Below are 15,883 nucleotides of genomic sequence, written 5' to 3'. Positions count from 1 at the left end.
TTCAATCCGCACTGGACGTGGATTTCCTGCAAAAGGCCTTCGCAGGAAGTTCCTAAGCTTGGATGTTAGGTGGGCCCCACTGTGATGTTTGTGAGAAATCCACCCCGTCCATCCATTTTACGAGCTCATTTTAGGAGATGCGACCGAAAATGAGGTGGATCCAAAACTCAAGTGGGTCATACGAGAGGGAAAACTGGGGAAAGAGTTTTCTACCGTTGAAACTTTTCTGGGATCCACCTTGATGTTTATATGCCATCCAAATCGTTTATGAGGTCATTCCCACTGGGATGAAGTGAAAACATAAAAACTTATACCGATACGAAACTTCTGGGGCCATAAAAATGTTTCAACGATGGTCACCGAATCCCTACTGTTTCCTCTCACGCGGCCCACCTAAGTTTTGGATCCACCTCATTTTCAGTCACATGTCCTAAAATGAGCTTGCAAAATAAATGGACGTGGCGGATTTCTCACAAACATCACAGTGAGCCCCACCTAGCATCCCAGCGCAAGTACTTCATGCGTGGAAGTCTTTTGCACGAAATCCACATCCGACCACCCGATAGAAAAGGCTCGGAAGCCCTATTTCGCAACAGAGAGGGTTTCGGCCCCTTAGAACACTAATTTCTCCCCCAAATCTCCGGATTTTTTTCACATTATCTTTCAAAATCAATTCCCTACAAACTTCAGAAATCAATTCCCTACGACTTCAATTCGAATGGCCCACTAAATGAGCTTCCGGTCAGCGCAAACTCTTCTACAGGTACAGAAATCCACATTGTTGAAGGTTTCTCTCTTTTTTAATTTTTTTCCTGATTTTTTCAAATATTTACATACAATAAAAAAAAAATTCTTGGTATCTTTTGACGGGTTTCGTATTGCTGGACTGCGATACTGATAATATCGGCCGATAGTATCGATATTACGAACACTAAGTCTAAGTCTAAAACTCCATCCTAAGTTTGAGTTCCTGATTTAAAGAGTTGTAATTTCGTTTTCATCATCAATCAAGTTATTTTGAATTTATTAGAAATTATTTCTACTTTTATCCCTCGTGGATTCAAGGAAGCTTTGTGAGGAGTCCAGAGAGCTCCGTGGATTCAGAGTAGATATCCCCTGAGCAAGACGGTGATCAACCTCATCATGTCCCTCCCTGTCAGAGTGATTAAATGGAAAATAACATTGATGATTACAAATACAGTACTATTTAATCTTTGAGGTAATGACCTATATGGATATTTTAACAAAGTGGAAACCCAATTTTAAAGAAAATTACATTTGTCCACTGAATTTATTCTACCAGATCAAACTATCATTATATATTACACAGCAATAGATTATCGCTTGTTCTGCTACTGTTGGGATCCAATAAATTGTGGATACAATTATGTACAAATGCAATATGTCATTTCCAATAGAGACTGACATTGTATTACTTCTATCAGTTCCTAGTTCTAAAACTCACCCTAGTCAACTCAACGAGATTTCAAGCCAAGTGCGCATGAAAACCAGTTGTAGGCATTACTCGGCCACAACTCTCTGTGACTAGACCAAATCAACTCAATGACTATGTTGCCTTGTCTCTTTGTAACTTATCGAGTCTACTCAATGACTCCAAATTGGCTCAACTCAACATGACTCGAAGCAAGTTAATTGCTTGATAGGACTTTTTTTCGCAAAACGTAAAATGCAGGTTTTGAACCCCAGACCTCTAGTAGAGGTAGCAACATGTCTCACTAACAAGAACTGCAATACATTAGCATCTTTTTCCATTATATTTATATTTTAGCCACACACACACACAGAGATCTAATAACACTAAATTTAAAAAATAAAAAATAAAAAATAAAATCGAGTTGAGTCAGGTAAAGACTCATCCATGTCTTCAAGTCAACCTGATCCAGGTAAACATTGAGTCAAGTAGAGTTTTTGAACTATCCTATCACTAACCAAAAAATTTAAACACGTGAATAAGTGCCAGAAGATGAAACTCCCAAATGCCTACAAAACAGATGAATGGTAGACCACAAGGCATCGAAACAGGAGTGCCAAACATGAATCAGCAAAACTAAAATGCAAAAACACACATCACACAAAAAGATCTGCATGTATGGTATTAGTATACCTTCCGGATCTCTGATCTTTTCTTGAAAATTTTATCTTCATAAGAACCAACAGCAAGGATAAGCTGTTCAACTCTTTCGAATTTTATATAGGCAGCATTCTCATCTTGCAACTGACCATGAACAGAAGTAATATCAATCAGTATTTTCAACTATTTGAAATCAATTGCCTACAGTCCATTAACATTCCATGGCACAGCACGGAATGGGTGAAAATGTCAATTATGCCCATTCAAACAGTGCCACCAAGCATCATAAGACAGTATTGGAAAGTGCAGAAACCCAATGCAGCATTAAGTGAATGGAGAAAGTCCATAAAACTGGTGTGAAATAGAAAGTGGGCTCACTACAGCAAGTGGTCAAATTGACCAGATTGAAAATTTCAGCAACTGTCCCTACCGCTCAATGCAAATATAGTTATCATGCACGCCTTATAACTACAAAGCAGATAAAGATCAGTATTTTACTCGGCATGTATCAGTGAGATATCCACCCATGCTTTTGAACTCCTTTTTGTAAACAGCCATTAGCAAATCCATAGCGCCCTAAATCATGTAACACAGCATCCCATTAAATATTCATGAAAAAAGGTAAAGAAGAGGAGAAAGTTGACAAATTTGCATTTGACCTAATTCAGCTGCTTATCATTTTTCTCTTTTTCCACCATGAAATAATAATTTCAAAGGTTTGCTTGACTACATTCCAACCTATTGCAAAGTGATACATGGGTACTTTAGTCTTTGGATCTAGATCATCTTCCAGCAATCAAACAGTTTAAACAATGTCTCAGCTTGTGTGGTGGACAACCAACAAATAAAATATCTTAACTGGATTATTTCAACCACTTGAAATTTAGCATTTTACCTTTCCAAATGGACAGTCACCATAACCTTTGTGTGATCAAGGGGTTGAAACTATTTCGATCTTATAATGTTTTGGGCATCCTATCCAAAGGGAGCCCTATCACAAAAATGATCTGGGGTCATTGAAAAAGCCCTATTCCAATGCATAATGTCCCGACATATCATATTGCAATACGTTGGGATGTATTCCAGCAAACCTCATAATTCCATTAATCTTTAACCTCATAAGAAATGTTGAGAGCATTCATTCAATACATGGAGCTGTTGATCTAGATATCCCCGCCTGAAAAATACATGCCTAGCCCACTTGATGAAGGCATTGACCAAATTTGCAAAGAAGCAATCCAAGCAAAGGAGATCCCTTGAAGAGGGGCACAGGCACAGCTATATTACACACATGTGGCTCATTTCCACGTGCACCATGCACAGTTACAAAATGCAATTGAGAAGCTGTAAGTGCACTCGAGCTATCGCACTTGGCATTTGGCAAAAGGCATTCCACCTAACCTAATCCCAAGGAACTTTCCATACAAACCCTTATATGAGAACTTGGTCCCATTAAGAACAAACAGTCCAAATTCTTCTTCAAAATGCATTACCACCAAAATATGTAACTACAGGCTAATATACATACCTCATGAGTTCCCAACAAAGGCAGCTCAGGCAAAAAATCATTTCCCAAGAAGAAACACAGGAAGACGAAATCATCTACAATACGCTCAAAGTTTATCAAGAAATCTTTGGGAAGTTCAGCAATTGTCATGTCGAGTTCCAAATATTCTCGTAATGTCCAAATATTTAAGAACTGCCAAGATGTACAAAACATGTCAATAAAGAACAATTCAAAAGAGATCCGAAGGTCACAAACTTCAAATCTGGGAGAAATTTAGGGAAATACCCACATGTTTGGGCCCACGAGCCCAATACACATTGCAGTAAAAATATTTGCATGAAGAATGAAGAAATGATATTTAGATAGATAAATAGTGATAGATAGATAGAGAGAGAGAGAGAGAGAGAGAGAGAGAGAGAGAGAGACCTGAAACGGCGTCTTAGCTAATGAAGCACTATCACTGGTAGCTAACGAAGAACCATCATTAGCCTGATGGAACTTAATAAACCACTCTCTTGATCTTACAGAATATACATTCTGCTTTGGACGAGATGTTTCTGGGGACGATATGCGGCTTGCTTGCTGCTCCCTGGCAGCTGCATCCTGGCGCATCAATAGCAAAAGAACAATAACAACTCCCTTCTTAATAAATGCCTTAACAATAATTCATCTCTAAGAATCCGTAATATATCTAACTTCGTGACATGGGTTTCCATTTCTTGATCTTGTTGATTTTTTCCACGTCTTTTTCACTTTTTTCTGATTTTAACTTTTTTTGAACGATTTTGGCAACTTGTCTAATAAATGAGTCATATCGGCATCAGCAATACAACTCATTCCTGTACCTTAGTGAGTTGCACAATGAAACTTAGACCTCAAATTATCAATGAGGGTGTATCTGTACTAGAGATGGTAAGTGAACTGGATTTGGCGGTGTCAGATTTAGATACTGCTACCATATATGAATTGGCAGATCAAAATCCAAATGGATTGGCATATCCCACAGGGTCCTATCAGGTCTAATTTCAAGCACAAATTAGGATACAAAACAGCTTTTGGATATGGAGAGGTCAGTCTTAGAACCGAATTAATATCCCATTCCAGAAGATCGCCCACCCATGATTTAGATAATATAGATAATTAAATAACAGACAAAACTATTTTTAAAAAATTGTATATCTGATTAACAAATAGGTAGCCAAGTCGTTGACCTGATCTCAACCAGATTTATGGTCGGATCAGATTCCATGGACCTGAATCCAACACAATTAGTAAATCTGACTAAACTGGTTTCAGAGAGTTCAGATACACATTCCCCTGCCTACGCATCCTCAGTTCAGCAGATGTCTAAACAGACCCTTAACCAAGAAACCAAGCATTGAGTCCTATCAAAAGGGTGTAATTATCTTTAGCGGTTTGTTCATATCACTAACCTATTCGGTCCTCTAACAAATATCAAAATTTTCTTATATTATGTGAAGCCTTTGCTTGCTTTAAGAAGAGAAAAGGACATGCAACCCACCAAAATTTAATGTAAACTAGGGAGGAGGGAGAAAAAATCTGGTTACTCAAGACATTGCTTATAAACTATTTTTCACTTCAACATATGCAAGTTTCTTTAAAAAAATGACACTAAACTCACCTCCCTCAATATAGAGAAATGAACTTCATGTGTGGCTAAGGCCAACATTATCAGATCCGCGTCCTGCAAGTTAAAAAATTCACAATTACGATGAAGATAATAATTGCAACAGAAACTAATAACCTATCAAATAATGAGGCGTGCTCCAGTGGTACTAATAACACCGAAAGCTTATGCCAGTACCAAGCAAATGTGTGGTCCAGTGATGCGTTCAAAGAATCCAACCTGTCCATAAGATGTGTCACCTCAGAAACCTTCCAAAGCCTAGAAATCATACCAATCCAAAATTCAGATGCGCCACAGAACAGGGAACATATTGAGAGAGAAAAACACCCAACGTTGATATGCATAGGGGACCCAGCGTGTTGTAAGCTTATGGAGGTACCAGAACCACTAGAGTGCGCCCCTCAAATAATAGAAGTCTACTATTTTTAGCTCATTCAAATAGCACTAAAATTAATCATACCCCTCCATACACACAGTGACGAGTATTAGGATTGTATCCATCACGATTCCGTTGTAGCCGTATGAATGACATAATCTTATGCTTTCCCTCACCAGGAACATTAGCATCGGACAGTATGACCTAAGAAAAAAAAATGAAGAAAAAATAAATAAATAAATTCAACTTAATGAGCATGTGAAGAAATTTGAAGATGACAACGAGCGTCCAATTCGGAAATCCTACTCTCACCACGTCTCAATGAGTGTTTCACATTCAGGCCATTCAATGCACTCGTCACGTATAAATGTGATGGCAAGACAGATCATTGGATTGGCCACAAGTATATGAAAAAATTGCATGATGTGGCCCACCCGATGACCTGAATGGCCAGATTTCCAAGCCATGGAACAAATACGACAAGGTCCACTTAAAGAACCGTGTAGACTTCATGGAGTTGACATATGATCACAAAAACCTTCTGGCCTGTTTGGACACAACAGAGCAAAAGGTGTTTTCCTCAAGTCAACATTTTAGTGCCTATTCTATCAAGAAAGATGATGAAACAATGGCTTGCAAAGTGCATCCAAACATGCTAAAAACCCCAATTTGGCTCAAAAGCGGGTTTATGCCTCAAATGCCCCTTTGGAGGATGCATCCAGTAGAGCTCATTCGAAAAACCTCTTACCAACAACAAGTCTTGATTATTTCAAAATTCAAGGCTTTAACAATTATTAATGAAAAAATTAAAGGAAGCGAATTACAGTTGCTAATACTGTCTATGTAATTAAAAAATAATTTCCATTGTAATTTGTCATTAAACCTTGATGTCTTTCCAACCCGGGTCAGTTTTCAGTCTCGAACAAATATAGCATTTAAGTGCCTTCGACAATCTATCCATGAATTCAGTTCCTGGTGTTATAACAGTAGGATCCGAAACCTCAGATGAGATTTTTGGAAGAACAACATTCTCCTTGATTTCAAACTCTCTTCTCAATTTTTCCCGCCTGGCATCCTAAACAACAAGAAAACTAATTCAAGATTAAGAACACATGAAAAGGAAAAAAATGCAGTAATGCCTTTTTGATCATTTTCCTTGTTTGCCTGTGAAAAACTCACTCTGAGTTCGGCTCCTTTTGCAGTTAGGAAGCGCCTACATCTTATCTTATCCATTTTGGCCGTTGACGCCACTCCGTCTACATGTAAATTTAAGCCAGTAAAACGTTATAACATATGCAGTGTAAATAAATGAAAGTTGCACACAAAGATGGTATGAGGCATAGAAATAGGACATTGAACGTAAAGAAGTTTTAATGGTGTCCATAAGGTGATGAGGGCCATTCAATGTTCCAGATATGGATTTCGACCACTTCTCTTCAAGCATTGTAATAAGGTTCCATTTTCAAATTCAAATCTTCAATTCTCAATTGAATTTGAAATTTTCATTTTCAAATTCAACTTTATGCTCTTAATTATTTATTTTAAATTGTCAGTTACTTTTCTACAATTATTGTTGTTTAATTGTAACTTTATTGTAATGCTTATATAATGGAATGCAATGCAATCCCTTGGGAAGCAGAGAATAACAATTATCCTTCAATCTTGCTTTCCTTCTAATCGTTCTTAATTATCTTCATCCATATTCTATTCTAATCTTTCTTCCTTAACTCTCAACTCTCATCTTCTATCTTATTCAATTCTATTTCTTCCACACATTCGGTAAAGCTACATATTAGATTGTGATTTGAATCCATCATTTGGGAGAGAAATCAACGCTCAAAAGCTCCATGGGCCAGAATACCTAAGGTACAAAAAATGAAAAATATTATGTTTTTCCTTTCTTTTTGTACGGATTTCACTATATTTATGTCTATGCATGTTTCTCATGCATTGATGTGGATTTGAGTGGAAAATTGAGAAATTTGAGACTCAAAATAGGGACAATTGGAAAAATCTAAAATTTCCCCATATTCTCATCTAAATTAACTAATTGAGGACTGATTTTAAATTATTTAAATTTTCCAAAAAAAAAAAAAATCTGCTTAATTTGAAAAATAATTTCAACCTATTTTTTTATAGATAATTATTTTTTTTCTTATTTATGGTTGTATGTTGATGATGTATGGGGACCATTTCCTAATGAACATATTACATTTTCAAAGATGAATAAAAATGTATTTACTTAAAAATATATCTTTCTATTTTAAAATTTACTTTTCTATCGAGTAGGTGTGCATAAATGAATAGACGGATAAGTCATGATGGACGTGTATGTATTTATGCATGAATTGATGGATGGATGGATGGATCGTATGTATATGAATGGATGTATTTGTTGGGGATTTGTGCTGCGAAATCACACAGATCTAGATCTAGGATAGTAATTCAATAGTAACAAGCAATCACAAGAGAACACAAGGTTTTAACGTGGAAAACCCTTTTGGGAAAAAACCACGGCACAAAGCGACAGAAATCCACTATGAAATAGAAATTACAAGAGAGAGGACTTACCCAATTCGAACAACCTCGAATCTCACCCTTGCTACACCCTTTGATTTCTCTAGAACCCCTTTAGAAAGCTTTAGAATTATTTCCCTCAACTAGAAAAACCCTAGGGACACCTATTTATAATTTAGGCAACTTCCCCTTTCGCACCCTTGCGAAAGGCGACACAGAATCTGCAGTCCGCATCAAATTCGGAAACGAATTTGAACCACGACTGGTCAAAGGATGACCACGACTGGTCGAGGGACCCCCTCGACCGGTCATGACATCCCCTCGACCGGTCGAGCATCCTGGACATCAAAAGACCCAAGTCGCTGGACTTTGAGTCGAGCAGGCTACGACTGGTCGTATAACTCCCACGACCGGTCATAGCAGTCTCACGACCCGTCGTGCACAGTAATTTTCAGATTTAAGACATCTGACAACAGTACTCATAGATAGATGGTTGCATGTTTGTATGCATCTATTCATGGATGGATGGATGTATTAGTGTATGTATGCAAGGATGGATTGATGGATGTATTAGTGGATGTACATATGGATGTATTGATAGATGGATAAAGATGTATTTATGTATGTATGCATACATGGATGGATGGATCGTGTATATTTCAATGAATGGATGGATGGATGGATGGATCATGTATATTTCAATGAATGGATGGATGGTTGGATGGATGGATGCCTTATTTATTATTTTGTACCAACATTTGTATGATACGAATTACCATTGCACTAACAGCAGATGCTTTAGGCCCATATTTAATGGAAACTTATTATGTGTGGTTCTTTTTTTACAAATTTTTATTCCTAAATATATAAATATATGTATTTTAACATCTTCTAAAGCTTCACAGAAAAATTCAACTGTTTTTCCATGTTTCTCTCAATCCGCGATACATTTCCTGGTATCAACAAATAATATTGTCGATATCGAAACATGTTTCCATATCCCTGGCTAGTGATACATAATGATACTAATACTACAAATACTAGTCTCATTACAATAAATCTAAAATTACAAAAACAAATAAACACCTTTTTGTAGAAACCAAAAAAGGAAGAAGAAGATGAACAAGTCCTTTGTCCTGAAATAAATAACTAAATAAAAAGAAATTACAGAAAAGAATTCACTTAAAAGTAAGAAATGAACACAACTTGCAAATTTACCACTAATACCATAGGAAATATAGTTTGTTACTTAGGTAGTTAAAAATACAGATTCATCTCAAATGGCCCCTTCCCATTTTGATCGCAAGTTTTTGTCGCATGTAAGTAGCTTATTTGATTGCAAGTTTTTGTTGATATATAAGTAGTTTATTCAATCGTCCCATGGAATAATGCTGATTGCACACAATATCTAGCATGCATTCTTCCACATTGGCACTCATGGGGACAGCTAAACCAGTAATCCAATGGGCCACAACAACTATGAGCAATGCCCAAAAGCAAATTTAGCCAGAAAATCCAAAGAGCTCAATTTGAGGAAGGTACATAGATGCCCAAATATGACTGAGGATTGGAGCATCCAATCAGTCTACTGAGTTTTGTGGGATGGCCCCTTCATGGCATGGCCTATGGATGAGTAGTCCTTATCACTTGCAGGTTTGCCACATGCCCGTACAGGGACTCATGTGCCAAAACACCTAAAAAAAAGTGGGGTGCACACTTAGAATTCCTCCTTCCAAGTAACCCTTTCATTATTGACACAATCCAGCTTACAAGATCATTTATTTCGAATTTTCACCACCATCACATTACACTTTTTGCAGCCCTATTTACACACAAACCACTTAATGCCAATCGTAAACTTGTCAAATCTTAAAATGGCCCATATCTATTGATTTGCTAATTTACAAAGAGCGAAGACTCAACAAGGGACATTGTTCAAATTATCTCCAATATTATCTGTATCTCCAGCTCAGTGATACCAATAACACTAGTAGCAATACCAATAACACCGGCAGTATTAGAAATTTTAGATATTGGTGATGTATCACCAGTGTATTGATATGGTCAACATTCTCAACTGTGTAAATTTCAGGTATCGCTAGTATTGCCAATGTATCGATATCGCTAATATTTTCAACAATGTGAATTCCAGGTGTCACTTGTATCACTAGTGTATTGGGGATATTTTGATGTTATTGCCAAAAATCTGTTTATTAAAAAAAAAAAATCATTTCAAAATTCTTATGGGTGCATCATTGCATGCAATGCTCAATTTGTCGATGATAATATTGATAATATCACAATATTATTGTTATTGCAACATGGACAATATCAAGACCACAATATTTCATTTTCTTTCCAGTTGTTGGCAAAATATCGTGTTGTCGATATTCCGAAATATCAATGGATGTTTGGATGGAAGGTTGGATGGATATATGGGATGGATGAGACGGTTGGACTAATTTCTTACAACAGCACATGCTTTTAGGCCCCATTAAATGAAAACTTATTATGAATGCATTCTTTTTGTAATTTTTTAATTCATAAGTATACAAATACGTGTATTTTAACATCTCCTAGATTTTCATTGAAAAATTCTACCATTTCCCCATGTTTCCCACATTTCTGGTTATCAGCGAGATTATGGACGATATCGATATTGTTTCCATCCCCCCAACCAACGAAACTTGTAGCGGTACCATACTTGGCAAGGGATGGTGAAAGGACAATTTTTCCGTCAAAATGATGTCATTCACTGAACATGCAAAAAAAATACCATTTTGCCTTTAGGGAGATGCCCCTCACCTAAAGCCAACAACATAGGGGCAGTGTCACCCGGCACAGTCAACTTGTTAATATTTTTTTTCTTTGGCACCAACATAACCGTTTGTTGCCCTGTTAAATTTACTAAAATACCCTTACAAGCTAGCCAATTCATAATACCATGGCCCCATTTGTATATGCTAGCAAGCTAAGAACGTTGAGCATGGTTTTAAATATTGGCCGATATGTATCGTATCGGCCGATACGTATTGTGTGTCCGTCGTGACCAATGTGATAATCAATACTTACTATGTACAAAAGAAAAATCAGAAGGAAAAAATGCATATCTTTACTTAATCCTTAAATAAAATATTGATACCATTTATTAACAAGTAGAAGTATTTTTAATTGAAAAAACAAACATAAACAAGAATACCGCATAAAATATAAATTCAATATCTTTTAGTACTGAAAATTTCACACTGACACCTAGGGGTGTACATCGAGTCGAACCGAGTCGAGCTGGCCTCGGCTCGACTCAGCTCGGCCACTAGCTGACCTCAGCTCAAACTCGACTCTGCTCGGTCCTCCAGCCTGACTGGCCAGCGGGGCTCGGTTCAATCAGCAGATCTGCCAATTCGAGCTGAGTTCGCCATTGCAGCATTTTCACAAATACTTAGACTGCACCTTCAAAATCTCACTGTATTTGAGACAGCAGCAATGTTTTTACAAGTATTTTATCAAACACCTTCTAAGCAACATAAAAATCAAGAAAAAAAAGGGTGTTGGTTTCATATACATACCTTCCTTGCCACCAGCCACACTTCTTTGAGTCATTTCATCAAATAATTGGTGAGCAACATCAATATCAAAGTAACCGTGTCACTGAACTGGTTCGATCCAAGCTGGGTTCGATCCGAGTCGAGTCGAGCTGGGGCCAGCTCGAACTCAACTTCGAACCAAGTCGAATCGAGCTTTTTCGAGTCGAGTCGAGCTAGCTCGGTTCGTGTACACCTCTACTGACCGACCCCCCGCCCCCAATGGGTCATATTGGTGATACAATATGGATCGTATCAAGAATCAGTAGTCACCAATATGGATATGATACATAATAATATGAACCATGATACTAGCAACTCTTCCTCATTAATAATGTAGAACTAAACTCCTTAATTTTAATGTCAACACCAATTTTTCTAAAGCAAAATCTCACATTTTCATATTGTTTCAAGAATCCTTGAGAAAACATTATGCATTTACCAACCTATATAGTGAGTGACAACACAAAGTTGGAGTAAGAACAATGGGTGCAACTAACCAATGGCCATGTACAATAGCTTCCTCGGCCTCACTATGCGAAAGAGCCAATCGATGTATTCAAAAATGGTACTAAAGACCTCGTCAAATGTCGAAGGGCGAGATAACTGCAACAACACAACCAAAAACCAAAATAGCAATTCAATGCACGATTCTCTTATCAACAATTGCATATTGTATATGTCCAAGCTCTAACTACACATACATGAATATTACCAATTCCCTATCAACAATCCACACCTTTCTCCCATTTTAGGTGATGGTTACAACTATTTGTCCTCAAATGTATGTTGCCCATCTTGGCCGTACTTTTGATCCTTAATCATAGGTAGGTCAAATGATGATTGGTCTCATCTTTGTCATCAATTAATCTGGTTGGGCCCATATTGAAAATCAACAGCCTGGTTAGACTAGTGATGAAGCCAAATGGTCCAATTTTGACAATAATGATGGGCAATAGTTTGACTTGACGAATTCAAATATGATTAGATTAAAAAAAATGAAGATCAATCGTCCAATTGGACCAATATTGAAGATAGCCGATTTGATTGTGTTGAAATAGGAGATGACTGGTCCAATTAGACCAATATTGAAAATCAATGGTCGAATTAAACCTATGACAAAGTTGACAGTCTGATTTGGAAGATATTAATAAGCAGTTCGATTTGAAAAATATCAAAGATGAACAGCGTAATCAACCCAAATTGAAGATTCACGTCTGTTATTGTGACGCAGGGATGAACGTGATGAGGTCGATCACCGTCTTCCTCACGGATAACTACTCCGAATCCACGGAGCTTCTCTGGACTCCTCACAGAGACTTCTCGAATCCACGAGGAAAGAAAGCAAGAAAATAGAAATAAATTCTAATAAAATTCGAAATCGATTAATTGATCAATAAAAACGAGTTCACAACCCTTTAAATAGGGGTACCAAGCAATGGGAAAGAAATCAGAATCAAACTACAACTCAAACTCCTAGAATCCGCGACTTACTATAAATAGTAAACTTACTATTTATAGACGGTCGTGATGTCTACTAGTATGCAAGGTTTTCGGCCAAAAATAGTAAGTGTCCTATTTGGCTTCACCAAACTGTTCTCCTAATTATTCTAAGCTCTTTTCACGTTGGGCGCAACTCCTAAAGCCCAATGGATGAAGAGTTATAATCAAACTAAAAATGAAATTAAAACAGGGAAACGACCGTCGATCCAGGGGTTTTTCGCAATTCCGGGCTGCGCAACCCGGCATAGCAGGGTTGGTTGGCTAAAGTAGCTCGTTCTACCCCAAAATCATATATTTTACGTCAGGTAACTCATTCCGGATTGGGAGATACGCCCGATCTAAGGTCCGACGGTCCGGATCACTTCTGTCGTCGACCGGGCCTTTTCTGTTCCATCTTGGCCATGAAACTGTCCGCAACCCTCTCTACATCATATTGAAAATGAATTATCTGATTTAGTTAGAATTGGAGAAGAATCGTCCAAGTGAGCCGATGTTGAAAATCAAAGACCTGATTTGACCAATGACAAAACCAAATGGTGTGATTCGAATGATATTGATGAACAAGAATCTAATTTGAACAATATCAAATATTTTTTTCCCAAAATGTGGGAGCACATTACATGTAACTTTGTTACTCAACAGAAATGATTATACAACCTTTGGGTGGGCCCCACAAAAAGAAAAAGGCCGCACCTATCACATAACACAAGAAAATTAAAGATCAGCAATATAATTGACCAATACTGAAGATAAACAATCTGATTGTGTTCAAATTGGAGATGAATGGTCTGATTAATCAAATATTAAATATCAACAATTTAATTGGACCAATCCTGAAGCCTAATGGTTCAGTAGAACAATGCTAAAGATCAACGGTTAAATTGGACCAATGTCAGAGATAAACAATTTGATTGGGCAGAAATCAGAAATGAATCATGCAATTGGGCTGACCCGATAGTGAAGATGAACGGTCTAATTGGACCAATGCAGAAGCTGCATCAGACCATTGACGATCAATAACATCCCAAGCATACGATTCATCTCTAATTTCGTGCCAATCAAACTGTTCATCTTTGATATCACTCCACTCTATCCATTGATCTCCACTATCCTTCGATTGAACCATTGCAGCTTCAACATCAGTCAAATCAGACCAACCTTCGATATTTACCCAATCAAACCATTCATCTCCACATTCAGCACAATCAGATTGTTCATCTCCAATATAAGTCCAATCAGACCATTGATCTAACATTTGATCTTTGATGTCAATCAAATCAAACTATTGAATCAGACCATTTGGCTGCATCCTCAGTCAATCAGGTATTGACTTACAATACTGGTCCAATTAGACCAATCAATAACAAAAACTAACCAACCATTTTGTAGGCACATCTATTATTATGGATCAAAGTGTGGCCCACCTGGACTTGGACCATCAATCATCTGGAATCAATAAAACCATTTTGTGGGCACATTTATTACTATCAATTGATCACATAACCAGGGCCCCTACTTTAACCAACTGGGTGCAACAAGACACTATTTGCAACAAAACACAGAAAACATTTTTTTTTTTAAAGGCAAGATAATATATGGCCAAGATCACTAAATCTGGATTATTTTAAGATTCTCCGTCATCATGCTGGGGTACTTTAGTTTGACGATTCTGATCAAATAACAGAGATCCCCACTTGTACCAATGCAACAAATCAAAGCAAATAGCAGAAAAAAGACCAGATAATAGATAAAATCACTAATCTGGAATTTTTTCAAAAATTTCCATCATCAAGCTGGGGCCCATTAATTTGAAGCTTCTGATCACATAACCAGAACCCCCACCTGTACAAAACATGGAAAAAAGAAAGGAGAGAGAGAAAGAGAGAGTACCCGGTTACTAATGCGATAGCTGCCATGGAAACAAGGATAGATGACGGCGTTCATGTCGAGATAAAGGTTATCGAATTCAATTCCATTTGGGTTTTGCTGAGTGGTGTCAACAACACCATCTTCTCCTCTTTTCTCTACCCATGCATTCACCACTATCTTTGGATACTTACTCACCAACCACCAGATGAACGACGGCACTCCCATTCTCTCTGAAAATCCAACTAATATAGACACTCTCCTTCTCTCTCGACCATCTTCTTCCTTCTTAAACCTTTACTCAGATGATGGATTCTTCTATTTCCTTCCTTGAGAAGGAAAGGCCACCTCTCTCTGTACTAAAAAGTCATTCGGTCGTTGATTAGTCATTCGTTCGGACGAGTACTGAATACCGACCCAGCAATTAACAACAGTAGCAACTGGATAGTGCTCTGGCCCCACCATGATTTTTTTTGTTTTATCCACACCGTCCATCATTTTTCCAGCTCATTTTAAGGCATGGGTACATAAATCCAAATCTGAGGTGGATAACAACACAGAAAATAGTGGTGATTGAACGCCTACCGTTAAAAACGTCGTGTGGCCCACTTGAGTTTTGAATCTGCCTCACATTTTATATCATATGCTAAGATGACCTGGAAAAACGGATGGAACAGGGTGGATTCCTAACAAACATGACGGTGGCCCCACACCCACGTAGCTTCTGAACCTACAAGCTTAACTTCCTTCGGCATGTTGCCGCGGCCTGCTCCTCTACCTTTTCCATTTCTCT

General features: G+C 37.6%; 1 protein-coding gene across 3 annotated transcripts in view; it reads right to left on the bottom strand.

Annotated features, from left to right (window-relative positions):
* LOC131234818 (5'-3' exoribonuclease 3-like) overlaps nucleotides 1-15,510 on the bottom strand; it is a 35,716-nt gene extending 20,206 nt beyond the window's left edge. Inside the window, exons 1-11 of one of the 3 annotated variants that reach the window (XR_009165789.1) lie at nucleotides 15,115-15,510; nucleotides 12,222-12,327; nucleotides 6,803-6,879; nucleotides 6,507-6,698; nucleotides 5,708-5,827; nucleotides 5,425-5,466; nucleotides 5,242-5,304; nucleotides 4,026-4,202; nucleotides 3,621-3,791; nucleotides 2,591-2,668; nucleotides 2,126-2,236 (exon numbers count right to left, since the gene is read on the bottom strand). Coding sequence is in view for 2 of the 3 variants with exons in the window: in XM_058231792.1 (XP_058087775.1) it covers nucleotides 2,126-2,236; nucleotides 2,591-2,668; nucleotides 3,621-3,791; nucleotides 4,026-4,202; nucleotides 5,242-5,304; nucleotides 5,425-5,466; nucleotides 5,708-5,827; nucleotides 6,507-6,698; nucleotides 6,803-6,879; nucleotides 12,222-12,327; nucleotides 15,115-15,318 (1,341 nt within the window). In the remaining variant the exon portion in view is untranslated. The remainder of the gene's footprint in view (nucleotides 1-2,125; nucleotides 2,237-2,590; nucleotides 2,669-3,620; nucleotides 3,792-4,025; nucleotides 4,203-5,241; nucleotides 5,305-5,424; nucleotides 5,467-5,707; nucleotides 5,828-6,506; nucleotides 6,699-6,802; nucleotides 6,880-12,221; nucleotides 12,328-15,114) is intronic. The other 2 variants (XM_058231792.1, XM_058231793.1) reach the window with 2 other exon arrangements.
* Nucleotides 15,511-15,883: the final 373 nt, after the last annotated feature.

The sequence above is a fragment of the Magnolia sinica genome, chromosome 19 (assembly GCF_029962835.1).
Source record: "Magnolia sinica isolate HGM2019 chromosome 19, MsV1, whole genome shotgun sequence".
NCBI lineage: Eukaryota > Viridiplantae > Streptophyta > Magnoliopsida > Magnoliales > Magnoliaceae > Magnolia > Magnolia sinica.
This window is presented reverse-complemented; position numbering and strand designations above follow the sequence as displayed.